This window comes from Leuciscus leuciscus (genome assembly GCF_965113295.1).
Source record: "Leuciscus leuciscus genome assembly, chromosome: 5".
NCBI lineage: Eukaryota > Metazoa > Chordata > Actinopteri > Cypriniformes > Leuciscidae > Leuciscus > Leuciscus leuciscus.
This window is the reverse complement of record NC_138729.1, coordinates 28,596,417-28,608,452: the sequence shown is the minus strand read 5'-3', so window position 1 is coordinate 28,608,452 and position 12,036 is coordinate 28,596,417. Positions and strand designations below refer to the sequence as shown.

General features: G+C 40.6%; 1 protein-coding gene across 8 annotated transcripts in view; it reads left to right on the top strand.

The window, feature by feature from the left end:
• The window catches only part of klhl13 (kelch-like family member 13), a 63,150-nt gene extending 53,712 nt beyond the window's left edge, over positions 1-9,438 (top strand). For all 8 annotated transcript variants that reach the window (XM_082169157.1, XM_082169155.1, XM_082169151.1 and 5 more), the window contains 2 exons: positions 2,666-2,779; positions 8,094-9,438. In XM_082169157.1, coding sequence (XP_082025283.1) covers positions 2,666-2,779; positions 8,094-8,587 — 608 coding nt within the window. In that variant the 3' untranslated portion in view covers positions 8,588-9,438. The remainder of the gene's footprint in view (positions 1-2,665; positions 2,780-8,093) is intronic.
• Positions 9,439-12,036: the final 2,598 nt, after the last annotated feature.

Below are 12,036 nucleotides of genomic sequence, written 5' to 3'. Positions count from 1 at the left end.
GCAAAAACAGCTTACTACAGAAAATGGTAGTAGTATACAGGATTTATGTAAATTTTTTGGAAACACGTTTATGTATCTTGCCTTTGCCACAATTTGCTTTGTAGTCATTATTCCAGTGGCTACGGTTGTATAACCGCATCAGGCAAAGATGGAGCTTAACCAGAGGTGAAGGTTCTCACAGCAAAAATGCCCCAATGAAATGTGGTAATTAAAATGCAGGGGCAAATCCACATAGCAAAACAGAACGGCAGGACATAGAGATGCATGTGTCCATATAAACCAAAATAACCTTCCCATCATCCTCAGCAATGCTCCTCTTAACTATACACAGTACACACACAAACACAACCTGTCACAGGTCCATGACATGTAAAGCAGCCCACAACTGACAGGAAAGAGACACACACGCACAGATACAGGTGTCACACTACAGAGGTTTGATAATGAACTCTGACATGCTCACTTCCACAGCGAGAGTGGGAAAAAGCACAAATGTGTTTTCTATAGTGGCCACCGTCATGGTGGTCAAGTGGAATTTATTGCTTTGGTTTGAGTTTAATCTTTTTTTAACCCCGTACTGTTTGAGGACTCTGACTACTGTCTAATATTACTTTCCCAGTGTGCTGGAACTCGCCATTTCTGCAGTATACAGTTAGATACAAATTACAAGTGATTGGTTTTAAAAGCTACAGTACCCAGACAACTGGGCTCAGGCTCTCAACAGGAAAAATGGTTACATTCAACATCTGATTATTAGGAATTGTTACATAGATGCAAAATGAGCAGTAATGCAGTTGTTTATTTCCTATTTAACTTGTTTTAGAAATTTTGTCCTGACTTTTGAATGTGTCTGTGTGAGGTTATGAAGATCGAGTAAATGTTGTGCAAGTGATATTTATGATCATAGATTGAGGACAGACTTCTCAGTGGCACTGTCCGTCTCCTTAATTTACTGATACAAAGGGTTTGGAAGCTCTGAGAGTTGTATATTTGGTTCTGTATCAGTCAGAACAGACAAAGACTCTCGTTTTGTCGTCATTAGTGGAAAACAGGCTGTCTGTATTTAATTGTGTGCTGTATATTTTTGTTTACTGTAATGGACATTGATCTAGACCTCGCTGGCTGCTTTTGGGCAATTCCATGGAAAAGTCAACCTCACCATGGACAGATCAGTTTCAGTTTTTTTAAGTATTAAAGGGTTAGTTCACCCAAAAATGAAAATTCTGTCAGTAATTACTCACCCTCATGTTGTTCCAACCGCGTAAGACCTTCGTTCATCTTTCGGAACACAAATTAAGATATTTTTGATGAAATCTGAGAGCTGATCACTTCTCCATAGGCTGCTAGGTGGCCCAAACTTGCTGGCCCAGAAAAGTTATTAAAGAGATCGTTAATATAGTCCAAGTGACTACAGTGGCTCAATCTTAAGTATATCAAGCGACGAGAATACTTTTTGTGCACAAAAACAAACAAAAATAACGACTTTATTCCACTATTCATTTCCTTCTCTCTGGACCTCTAGTTGGTTCGCATAGTGTTTTTGCGCTGCGCGTCTGTGTTACACGTCACCACGTAGGCTCACTATTGGCCGACGCTGGTCTCGTGTGTGATGCGTGATGACGTATAACACAGACGCGCTGCGCAAAAACACTACGAGGCCCAGAGAGAAGGAAATGAATAGTGGAATAAAGTCGTTATTTTTGTTTGTTTTTGCGCACAAAAAGTATTCTCGTCGCTTGATATACTTAAGATTGAGCCACTGTAGTCACTTGGACTATATTAACGATCTCTTAATAACTTTTCTGGGCCAGCAAGTTTCGGTCACCTAGCAGCCTATGGAGAAGTGATCAGCTCTCAGATTTCATCAAAAATATCTTAATTTGTGTTCCGAAGATGAACGAAGGTCTTACGCGGTTGGAACAACATGAGGGTGAGTAATTACTGACAGAATTTTCATTTTTGGGTGAACTAACCCTTTAACTTACTGTGCACAGTGAAATTATGTCAAGTACAATGAAGTCTAATTTAGTACTAATCTTATAAATACTTATTTCATGTTGTCAAAGTTTTTTTGCCCTTGTATCTTGTGATTGGTTTTATATATCTCTAGTTTACATGAGATAAAGAGCACCAGATATTAATAATGTATCTGGCTGGCTGTATCAGATCTTCTCAGAGTGATCTTATCTGTGTGGACAAATGCTTTTAGAAAACTTTAGAAAACATTGCTTTTGATTTAGAGAGATTAAAGAAGAGCAGCCAGCAGTCTTCTGTGAATATTTAACAAGGTGAAGTAGAGGTTTCTGTGAACAGAAGTCGGTGGTCATTTTATAATTTTTTTGGTTCATGTTGTATAAATAATGGTTAATATTTCATCATCTCTGTGGCAGAGTGCCAATGGACCGCAATATTAATGGGCATCAGTGTCTAAACGGACATTTGTTCTAATGGAAGAACATTAGTTTGCTTGTGTATAATTGATCACTAAAGCTTCCCTATTCTCTGTTTGTGAGAGCATGACTAATGTAGAAGAACTCTTTTTCTGTCCCCTTTAGACCTTTTCCTGGATCCACATTATTAACTCAGCTGTTAGTCTAGTAATTTTTCTTAGCATTCAAGACCTTGTTTCCATCTCTAATTCTCACTCTCTCTTGTCTTTCTCCAGCAACTGTGGAGTGTTATAACCCTAGGACAAACGAATGGTCGTATGTGGCCAAAATGAACGAGCCCCATTATGGACACGCAGGCACTGTTTACGGAGGATACATGTATATTTCAGGTACCTGTCACACATCTTTATGTTTGTTATTTATTTGTGTACACAACTGTTCAAAAGTTTGGGGTCAGTAAGACTTTTTAAATGATTTGTCGCGTTTCCCAAAAGCATCGTTGGCCAACTATGATCGCAATTTCCATTGAACTCTATTGGTAGCGACGGAACTTGCGACCATAGTTGGCTTTGGGAAACGCACCCCAGATCTTGATTTGAATCAGATCCGTTGTAGTATTTTAGTTACAATATAAAAAAAAAGAAAAGCACAAAATCACACACTTCAACTCTGTTATACGTGCACAAGTTCGAGAAAAAGTAAAATGTACTCATTGTCAAACACATTCTCGTCCTCATTCTCAAACACATTTTCACAGATCACGTAGTTGGTAAGGTGTCGCTGACAGGAAGAGGAATATCTAGAGGGTGAGAATGAGATGTTCTCACCACACACACAAACTGATCCTCCATAGATCAGCACATGTTCCCTCTATCACACAAAAACATTTTCAGATGGCAAGAAATTAACTTCTCTAAAAAGAGGAACACACAGACACTCCCACAGGGTGTTAACCTGCCTTGTGCAGTATTGTTCCCATCACATGCTCACTTTACAGGATTGCAGCTCAAATCCTGCTTTATGGAGATGAGTCCTACTTTCACTGAGAATGATAAACAGGGAGAGAGAGAGAGACAGATGGTTGGTTAGATAGGGTGGTGAGAGGAGGAGATGTAGTGATGACATGAATCAGAGTGTGTTTCTGTGTGATAATGAACATTGAGGTATGTAGGAGTGTGATCTCTCACACACACACACACACACACACACACATACACACACACAGAGCTGTGATAATGCTGCTCAAGGCTTTGTCTTCTGCTCCCACACACACATTTACCTCTCCATACATTAGCATTCACCCTTACACAAGCATGAGCCTAATGACTCTCATTCAACCCTCCAGCAACCTCTTCTGAACTCCTCAATGTGGTGTGCGAGCGCCGTATATGAATTGGTGTGACTTGTAGGCACTAGGCAGGAATATTCTGTGCATGTCTCCGAACACACGCAGGCACCATTAGCCATCAGTGTAACCGAAAAACGGTGTATAAACCATCGATATTTATATTTGATATTTTGATTGCTATTTATACTCCTGTATCAAAGCCAGCAGCAAAGCCAACTCGTTCAAGAAAATGTATCAACATTTCATATCTTGATCTTCTGGTGAAACAACATCAGACTTCTATCTGGTGATTTATGTTGGATTTCTCCAATCATTTTGTCCACTTAAACCCCGTCCCTTTCTTACAATCAACTAGGGATGATGGGACGATTAACGTTACCGGTTTCACTATAAACCACGATAAAATGTACTGACAGTTAGTATTATCGTTCAAAATGTAATTATCATTAAAACCGTGTTTGATTATCGCGATTTTAATAACTCACTGTAAATCCTGTCCAGCCAGCAACAGTCGCAGCGCGCAATGTTATTTTTTTATTCGAGAAGGAATGGCGAAAGGCAGTGACCGTGCTCGGGAGATTTGTCAGCCTTTTAAGAGGACCAAATCTGAGGTGTGTGGTCATATTTTGGCTTTTACAAAAGTCCTGAGTGAAACTTAATCGAGGAGGGTCACCACAATAGGGGGGAAACACTTCAAATCTGCTGAGTCCTTTTTTGTGACCATCACCCACTGTTTATAGCGAACGCAAGGCAAACTTAAAAAACTACGTCTCGGAAATAACGGGGCACAAAATGTTGTTTTGAGTTGAAATATTTGATCTCACTCACTTGAAATAAACGTGAAGCTTCCGCGAAGAAAAGTTCACAGCAAGTGGCTTTGAGCCAAAGACGAACGAACAAGGTCAAACAAGACTATCATTGTACACTTATTACACCGATTATTTTATTTGTATTTTATTTTTTTTACCACACAATTACGGGGACATATTGAATTGAGATTAATGTTTTAAATATTACCTGTTTATACATCCATTTTGTACAGCGTTCAAAATAATCGCCCTAGAACGGAGACGCAAGACGGCAAGTTGTATTTGAATGAAACGAGAGAGCGCGTGCGCGTGAAAATATACAGAGTAGTGATCTAAGACCCTGTCCCAAATGGCGCACTTCGTGTGGACTTTCGGTCTCGTGGACTTAAATTGCGCGTCCTCGCCGAGTCTACGAGTCCGTAGGCCGTCCCATTCAGCATTTTAATGCTCTGAAGTGTGCTCAGCAGCGCCCCCTTTGTACCCTTGAAGCGGTCTTCCGCGAAGCCCGCATAGATGCAGGCTCCACACACTTTAACTACCCAGGAATCCTTGCGAAAGGCCAATCAGACAACGGATGGGAGGAGATTTCGCTCACGGACAAATGTTGACGAGGCTGAGAAGAAAATATTACGTTTTTTATGACCTAGATGTACATTTTACCAGTTGTTACCTACAGTTTATACAAACATGGTCATCGACCAGTGGTTGATGTCTCAAACATAATAATGGTGCGTTGAATAATACGATAGCATTATGATTCATTAAATAAATAGAACCGAATGTCAGGGCTTTACTGAGTCATGTAAACATAGTATGAATATTGAAACCTGTAAATTCATCTGAAACTCATGCACATTTTCATTATGTGTTAAAATTGTAATCTTAATTCAAATATAACATTATGTATTATTATGTACAACTGTATACATCATTTAAATAAGCATGATATATCTATTGTCTAATGCCCAGGTGGCATGCACAATATCAAAATATAGAACTGTAAAATTAGGCTGTGTAGTTGACATGGAGATAAGACGTCGGAGCGCAAAAATTTGATTTCTCCTGGCCAACAACAACCAGACCGTTATTTCCGGCGTGACGATCGAGTCTGGCCCAAAAATACCTCTCAATGCCCCCTTGTGGACTTGCGCCAAGGGCCCTATAGGTGTGCACTACATGACGTCACCAAAGTGTGGACTCTGAGGAAGTCCACAAGTCCGGAGTGTGCCATTTGGGACGGCCTAATACGACTCGTCCGTTATATTAATATCGTTATTTATTCATATGATAGCTTTATGTGACGAACAAACTGCAATTTAAGTCGTTATATTATAATCACTGATGAGCTTTACCTCTTGATAGCTTTTAATCGCAGCCGAAAAGTGAGTGAATCATTCAAAAAGATTCGGCCCGAAAGATTCATTTTTTTCTATATTTGTGTGTATTAAAACCTTCTCTATAATTGAACATCTGTTCTTTCGGACAGATATGGCATTCTTATATGATCTTCGGCGGATGTCTCTGGCTGTGCTGATGCTGGTGTCTCAGCTGGACTCTGCCAGTGCTGCTGTTCGGATTAGATTATTTAATTCATGCCAAACAGCCGAAAAGCATCAGATTCATAGATTCATTCATGACATCGCCCCGACTCTCATGAACGCGCGCCATGAAGCTCTATGACCTAAGTATTTCTCACAGCATATTGATATGTATCGGTACTCTTTACCAATTGGGGCAAGTCTGGGGCATATAATAATAATGGACAAAAGAAAACTGGGGGTAACAAATAAGGATCGGAGCCTAAAATTTTAACTTTCTCTCTGTATCTCTGTCTCTCTCTCTCTCTCTCATTCAAATGGGCAGTTTTGGGCGGCCATACCGGGCGAGTCGGTCGTAAATATGGCGGCGTTCTATTTGTAGTGACGTAGGTGGCATCTAGGAATAAGGAAGGAAATGCCACAGAATATAATCTTGCAAAAGTGCATAGAGCTGCTTGTTTTATTTGTTGTTTGTTGATTTTCAAATATTAAATTGTTTTTAGTGTGAGCATCAGTTCTTTTTGAACACTTTCATCTCGTTTTAACAAAACCGTGATAATATTGATAATCACGATAATTTTGGTCACTATAATCGTGATATGAAATTTTCATACCGTCCCATCCCTACAATCAACATTCAGATCTGCCTCCATCTAAGTTTTTTTTCCTCGCAATATTCGCAAATGTGTGATTGTATTGCACAATATTTATTATTTTAAAGGTTAATACATTTTGTGTGTGTGTTATATAATTTATAGCCTATAGTTTATATTTTTATATAATATATATTATTTATTTATTTCTCTGCTTCTAAAACAGTTTTCTATTGACAGAGAGTCAATGTACCCAAGGCCGTGGAGATAGGGAAAATAGATATTAACTGATAATAGTCTTAATCACAACCTTAGATTTGATCGATCTAAGTTTATTTTAATCTTAATCATAATCATAATCTAGACTCTTAATCACAATCTTATTCTCCACGCTAAATATTCTTTCTCTCAGAAATGTTACATTTATACAGGTTAAATGCTTTCTGAATGGTTATCTGAGGTATGATATTAATTTGGGTCAATATGACATTTCTGGAGTTTTTTAATTGCTGTTTAAAACAGCACTTGTGTCTTTTGCTGGTGATATATGTACACACATTTACATTGATTCTCACACTTCTCTCCTCCTTCCTCTCCTCCACCCATCCTCTTTCTCTGGAGTATTTTTGGAACTGCTGATCCTTTTGTTTTTACTCTGGTGTCTGTGTCCTTACTCCTGCATGCCTGCATATCTCTCTCTCTCTCTCTCTCTCTCTCTCTCTCTCTCTCTCTCTCTCTCTCTGTTATATAGGTCATGAAGTATTGGAGTATTAAGCTCTGCACTCACATGAGTGCTAGTGTGCATGCATGAAACAGTCTTGTTATGTGCTGCCTCATGCTATGTTCTCTGTCATTATCTCTCCTTTTCCATACACTAATATCTCCTCTTCCTGTCTCCTTTGCCTATTTCCTCATCATTTTACTTGATTCACACAAATGCACTGAAAGAGAAGAATTACAGTCAGAAAGCTGTGTGTGTTTGTCAGTGAATCATTCTCTTCTCTTAGTAAAGGATGGACGGATGGATGGATAGATAGAGTTAGAGGGCAAAAACAAGAGGTATGTAGAGAGGAAGAAGAGGGAGGGTCTGGTTGGCTGATGCCCAGGTGCCTGATGGGATGGTTCTCTTTATTTTCAGCCCTCCCTGTAGACATGTCCTGTTTCTTTTTCCTCTGCTTCCCTCTCTAGTTCCTTTCAGTGAGCATGCAGACCTGGTTGTGTGTGTTTGTGTTTTCGGAGATGCATTATTCAATCTTAACTCTTTCCTCAGCAGACCTTGAGAGAGTTTCTGTACACACATTATGCATTATTCATTTCTTGTTTTGTATATCTAATGCTTTCAGAAATGTGCGCACACACGGTGTCCGTTTCAGCAGCGAAAGTGATGTGAACTCTCCTTGTGGTTTGTTGTGCAGGTGGAATAACACACGACACCTTCCAGAAGGAGCTCATGTGCTTTGACCCGGATGCTGATAAGTGGACTCAGAAGGCTCCCATGACGACGGTCCGCGGCCTTCACTGCATGTGCACAGTGGGTGATCGTCTCTATGTCATCGGCGGAAACCACTTCCGGGGCACCAGCGACTACGACGACGTGCTAAGCTGCGAGTACTACAGTCCCGCCCTGGACCTGTGGACACCAATCGCGGCCATGCTTCGCGGGCAGAGTGACGTGGGTGTGGCCGTGTTCGAGAACAAGATCTACGTTGTGGGCGGCTACTCGTGGAACAACCGCTGCATGGTGGAGATCGTCCAGAAGTACGACCCCGAGAAGGACGAATGGCACAAAGTGTTCGACCTACCCGAGTCCCTGGGCGGCATCAGGGCCTGCACACTGACAGTGTTTCCACCTGAGGACCTCTCGCTCACCGGCTCGCCTAACCGCGAGTCTCCTCTCTCGGCTCCTTGAGAATGGATGGAGGGAGAGTGAGAGAGACAGAGGAATAAAACGGACTGGCTGATTGATTGACAGACATATACAGATGGATGAGTAGAAGCAACTCCATCACTGTATAGACATGCACCCCTGTCTCTCTTGTTCTCCCTCTCTCTCTTGTTCTCCCTCCCTCTCTCTCTCTCTCTCTCTCTCTCTCTCTCTCTCTGTCCCCACAGGAAAAAGACAATGTTTGCACTCCCCACTGATATACGTTTCAATGGTGTCTGTGGTGAAACCCCGTCCCTTCCCTCAAACGATTCCACTTCTCTTCCTCATCACTCTGCTCCTCTCCTCCTGAGAGTGAATACTGAAAAGTCCTTCCATCCCCCCTCGATGAGAAAGAAAAATGGAAGCACTCCCAGGGTTGGGCGTAACTACATGTTAAAATTGCATTAGGGGGTTTGTTTTGTCTCTTTTGGCAGGAATAACCTTGACTTGAACAACAAATGACTTTGCAATTCAACTTTTCTACCTGAGTCTCCAGAGTTTTGCTATGAAGACTACGTTTCCCTGATCCCTCCTATTCTGAGGTCGCCTACCCCCTAACTGCTCTCCTTCTTCCCTTTATGCCTGCTCATTTTTCCCATCTCTGTCCACTCTCAGCCTTTGCCCAGTTTTTTACCCTCATTCTCTTGTCCTCACTCAGGGGGTTAGTTGACCTTCGACCACAGGATAAGGAAACTGTTTTAAACTCAGGGGTTGGCCTGCCCCCATCCCTCCCTGCCTAACTGATATTTCATTTCTCTACTCCTGCTGTTGTTATGAACCATTAACAGAATTGTGTTTTCTAAATTTAATAAACAAGATTTTGAGGAAAAAAATAATTGTGTTGGTTTGATATTCATTATGTTCTAGGTTTTCTTAAAAGCTTCTGCTCTACCCTGGCCGTCAACATCATATTTTGTGAATACTATTATCATGGCTAAAAGCTGCTGTTAAGCATAATGTGCAATGAAGTGCCTGCAGCCCCTTTAGCTATGATTGTATTCAAAATACAGAATGGCCTTGAGTGTCATGTTGCTTTTATTCCAAGATTACTACACAATTGTGTATTTGATCACAGCCAAATTGACCAAACAGCATCCAGGACCAGAACAATCCACTTTACAATCAAGAATTCACTACAGCAGTTATTATAAGAGCTTATATGGACTTGACCATCATGGACAGAGATACCAAGACTTTCTGAAGCATTAGATTCAGTCCACAGCACCTGTCAACAAAAGCAAGTGTGGTGTGTGGACATATATTTATGTGTGCCCAAGATATTATTTCTGCATCCAAATTCAGAGGCTGCATTCGAAGGCCGATTGCATCACCGCAGCGCAATGAAGGTTGTCCCAATTCGAAAGGCTCCTTCAAATGCGGCCACCAAATGCGTCCTTAGTTTCCGGCGGAATGAAGGACACAACAGATGGATCATTAATGGCCTTTCCTACCCCAGAATTCATTGTGCGCCAGTGACGACGTTTTTTTTTGTTGAGAAATTGGCAAATTACACTTTTAAACCCAAGTATTGGGTTTCAACTTGCTCAAATATCTAATGATACAAATGTAAAACTAAACTTTAAAGCGGTTAAAATGTTGACATATCTTACTAAGATATCTCTCCTTAACCTTTATTTGACTGACAAAAGTAATACAAAAATTATAATTCACTGACTAAATTAATTGTATTTTGTAAATATAAACAAATTTTGATGGCTGCAACACACGCCATAAGTTGGGACAGTGTCAAGATGAAAGTGAAAAGACTATAAAATTGTGTTTTGTGTTTGGGTATAAAGGGAGCATCCACCAAAGATTCTGCCTTTGCAAGCAAAGATGGGTTATGGCTCACCACTTTGTGCCAAATTTCATGAGAGAATTGACAAACAATTAAAAAATCACATTTCTAAATGCAAGATTGCAAAGTATTTAGGTCTTTCGCCATCTACCATACATAATTTAGTGAAAACGTTCAGGGAATCCAGAGGAATCTCAGTCTGTGTAGGGCAAGGCAGGAAACCTCTGTTTAATGTGTGTCACCTTGAGCCCTCACTAAAAGTCAATAGGGTCCCATCAGCTGTTTGGTTGTCAACATTCTTCAAAACATTAATCAAAAAAACTTTTGTGTTCAGCAGAAGAAAGAAATTAATATATGTTTGAAACAAATTGAGGGTGAGTAAATTTTCATTTTTAGGCGAACCATCCGTTTAAGCGTCATCTACTCGCAAGCTTGTTTTTACAGCCTCATTGTTTATACTCGCGCTCTTGCAGACTATTCTAACTTAATTTTGTCAACTTGTAGATCAGTGGTGGTTTATTTATATCCTAACTTTAGCTTTTTACCTCTGCCAATTTGTATTTAGGCATCAAAATTCATAAAAGTTGTTCACGTGTAAAGATCATCTTGAACGAAACGTAAAAAATAAATAGAATTTTTGTTGGTCACACTTCCTACAATAATCCAAAAGCGAATTTATAAATTTTTGGTCTGTAAAGGGTGATAGAAGCTTATTGCTATACTCAATTTCACTGAATTGCATAAAATTCGCTGGGATGTTAGGTCCAATGAAATGCACCATTTATGCCATTGTTATGCTTGCTTCTCTTCTCTCTGTCTCGGGCAGATGTTCAGTTCAGCTCTCCATGCTGGTGGTGCCCAGGTGAACTGCCATCTGTGTGAGGGTGCGTGCAGTCTCCCGATGAGACATATGGTCAATAATCTATTACAACTTAATCAGGCACAGGGCTCGACCCACACTCACTCTATGCCCTTGTGGGGCAGAATCAAATGCATATTTTATATTGGTTCATAACTGTAAAAAGCAACAGACCACTGTGCTCTAGTTAGTCAAATATAATTGGCTCCTTTGAATAGTGAGTTTTGTCAGTGTCTGTCACAGGCATTAGTTTTTCATTTGATTGCCAACTGCAGTGAGTGTATCTCAGCATGGGGACTTTCTGGCCTGGTTGGTGTTTTGGCCCTTGGCTGCATCAGTTGTTCTAAATTGCATTAAAGCATCATGGGAAACCAGTACCAGTAGTAAGTGCAGGGTCAAGGGTGGTCGCGAGAGCCTCGGGACTGTGTGTGGACAATAATACTGAATAAATGCATTTCTCTGATAAATGTAGCTCCACTGTGGCACCTAGGGCAGTGTGAACCCATAATCCCAGCTGCCCTCCATAAGAGTGGGATTAGTATGAAAGTGAGGGATGCGTGACGTCCTATTTAGTTTTTTGTTCCCCACCCCCATTTAACCTCTCAATGGCATACAGTGAAAAGTACGATTTTTTTCTCTACACCTCACACACAACTGTCTGGTCTCTGCAATGACGTGTACCACGTTTTTCTTTCATCCGGCATTCTGCTGTAGAGTCATATTTCTGGGTGTCTGTTATCTTGTCCTGCTCAGACTGCAGCATTATAGAATCAGCAG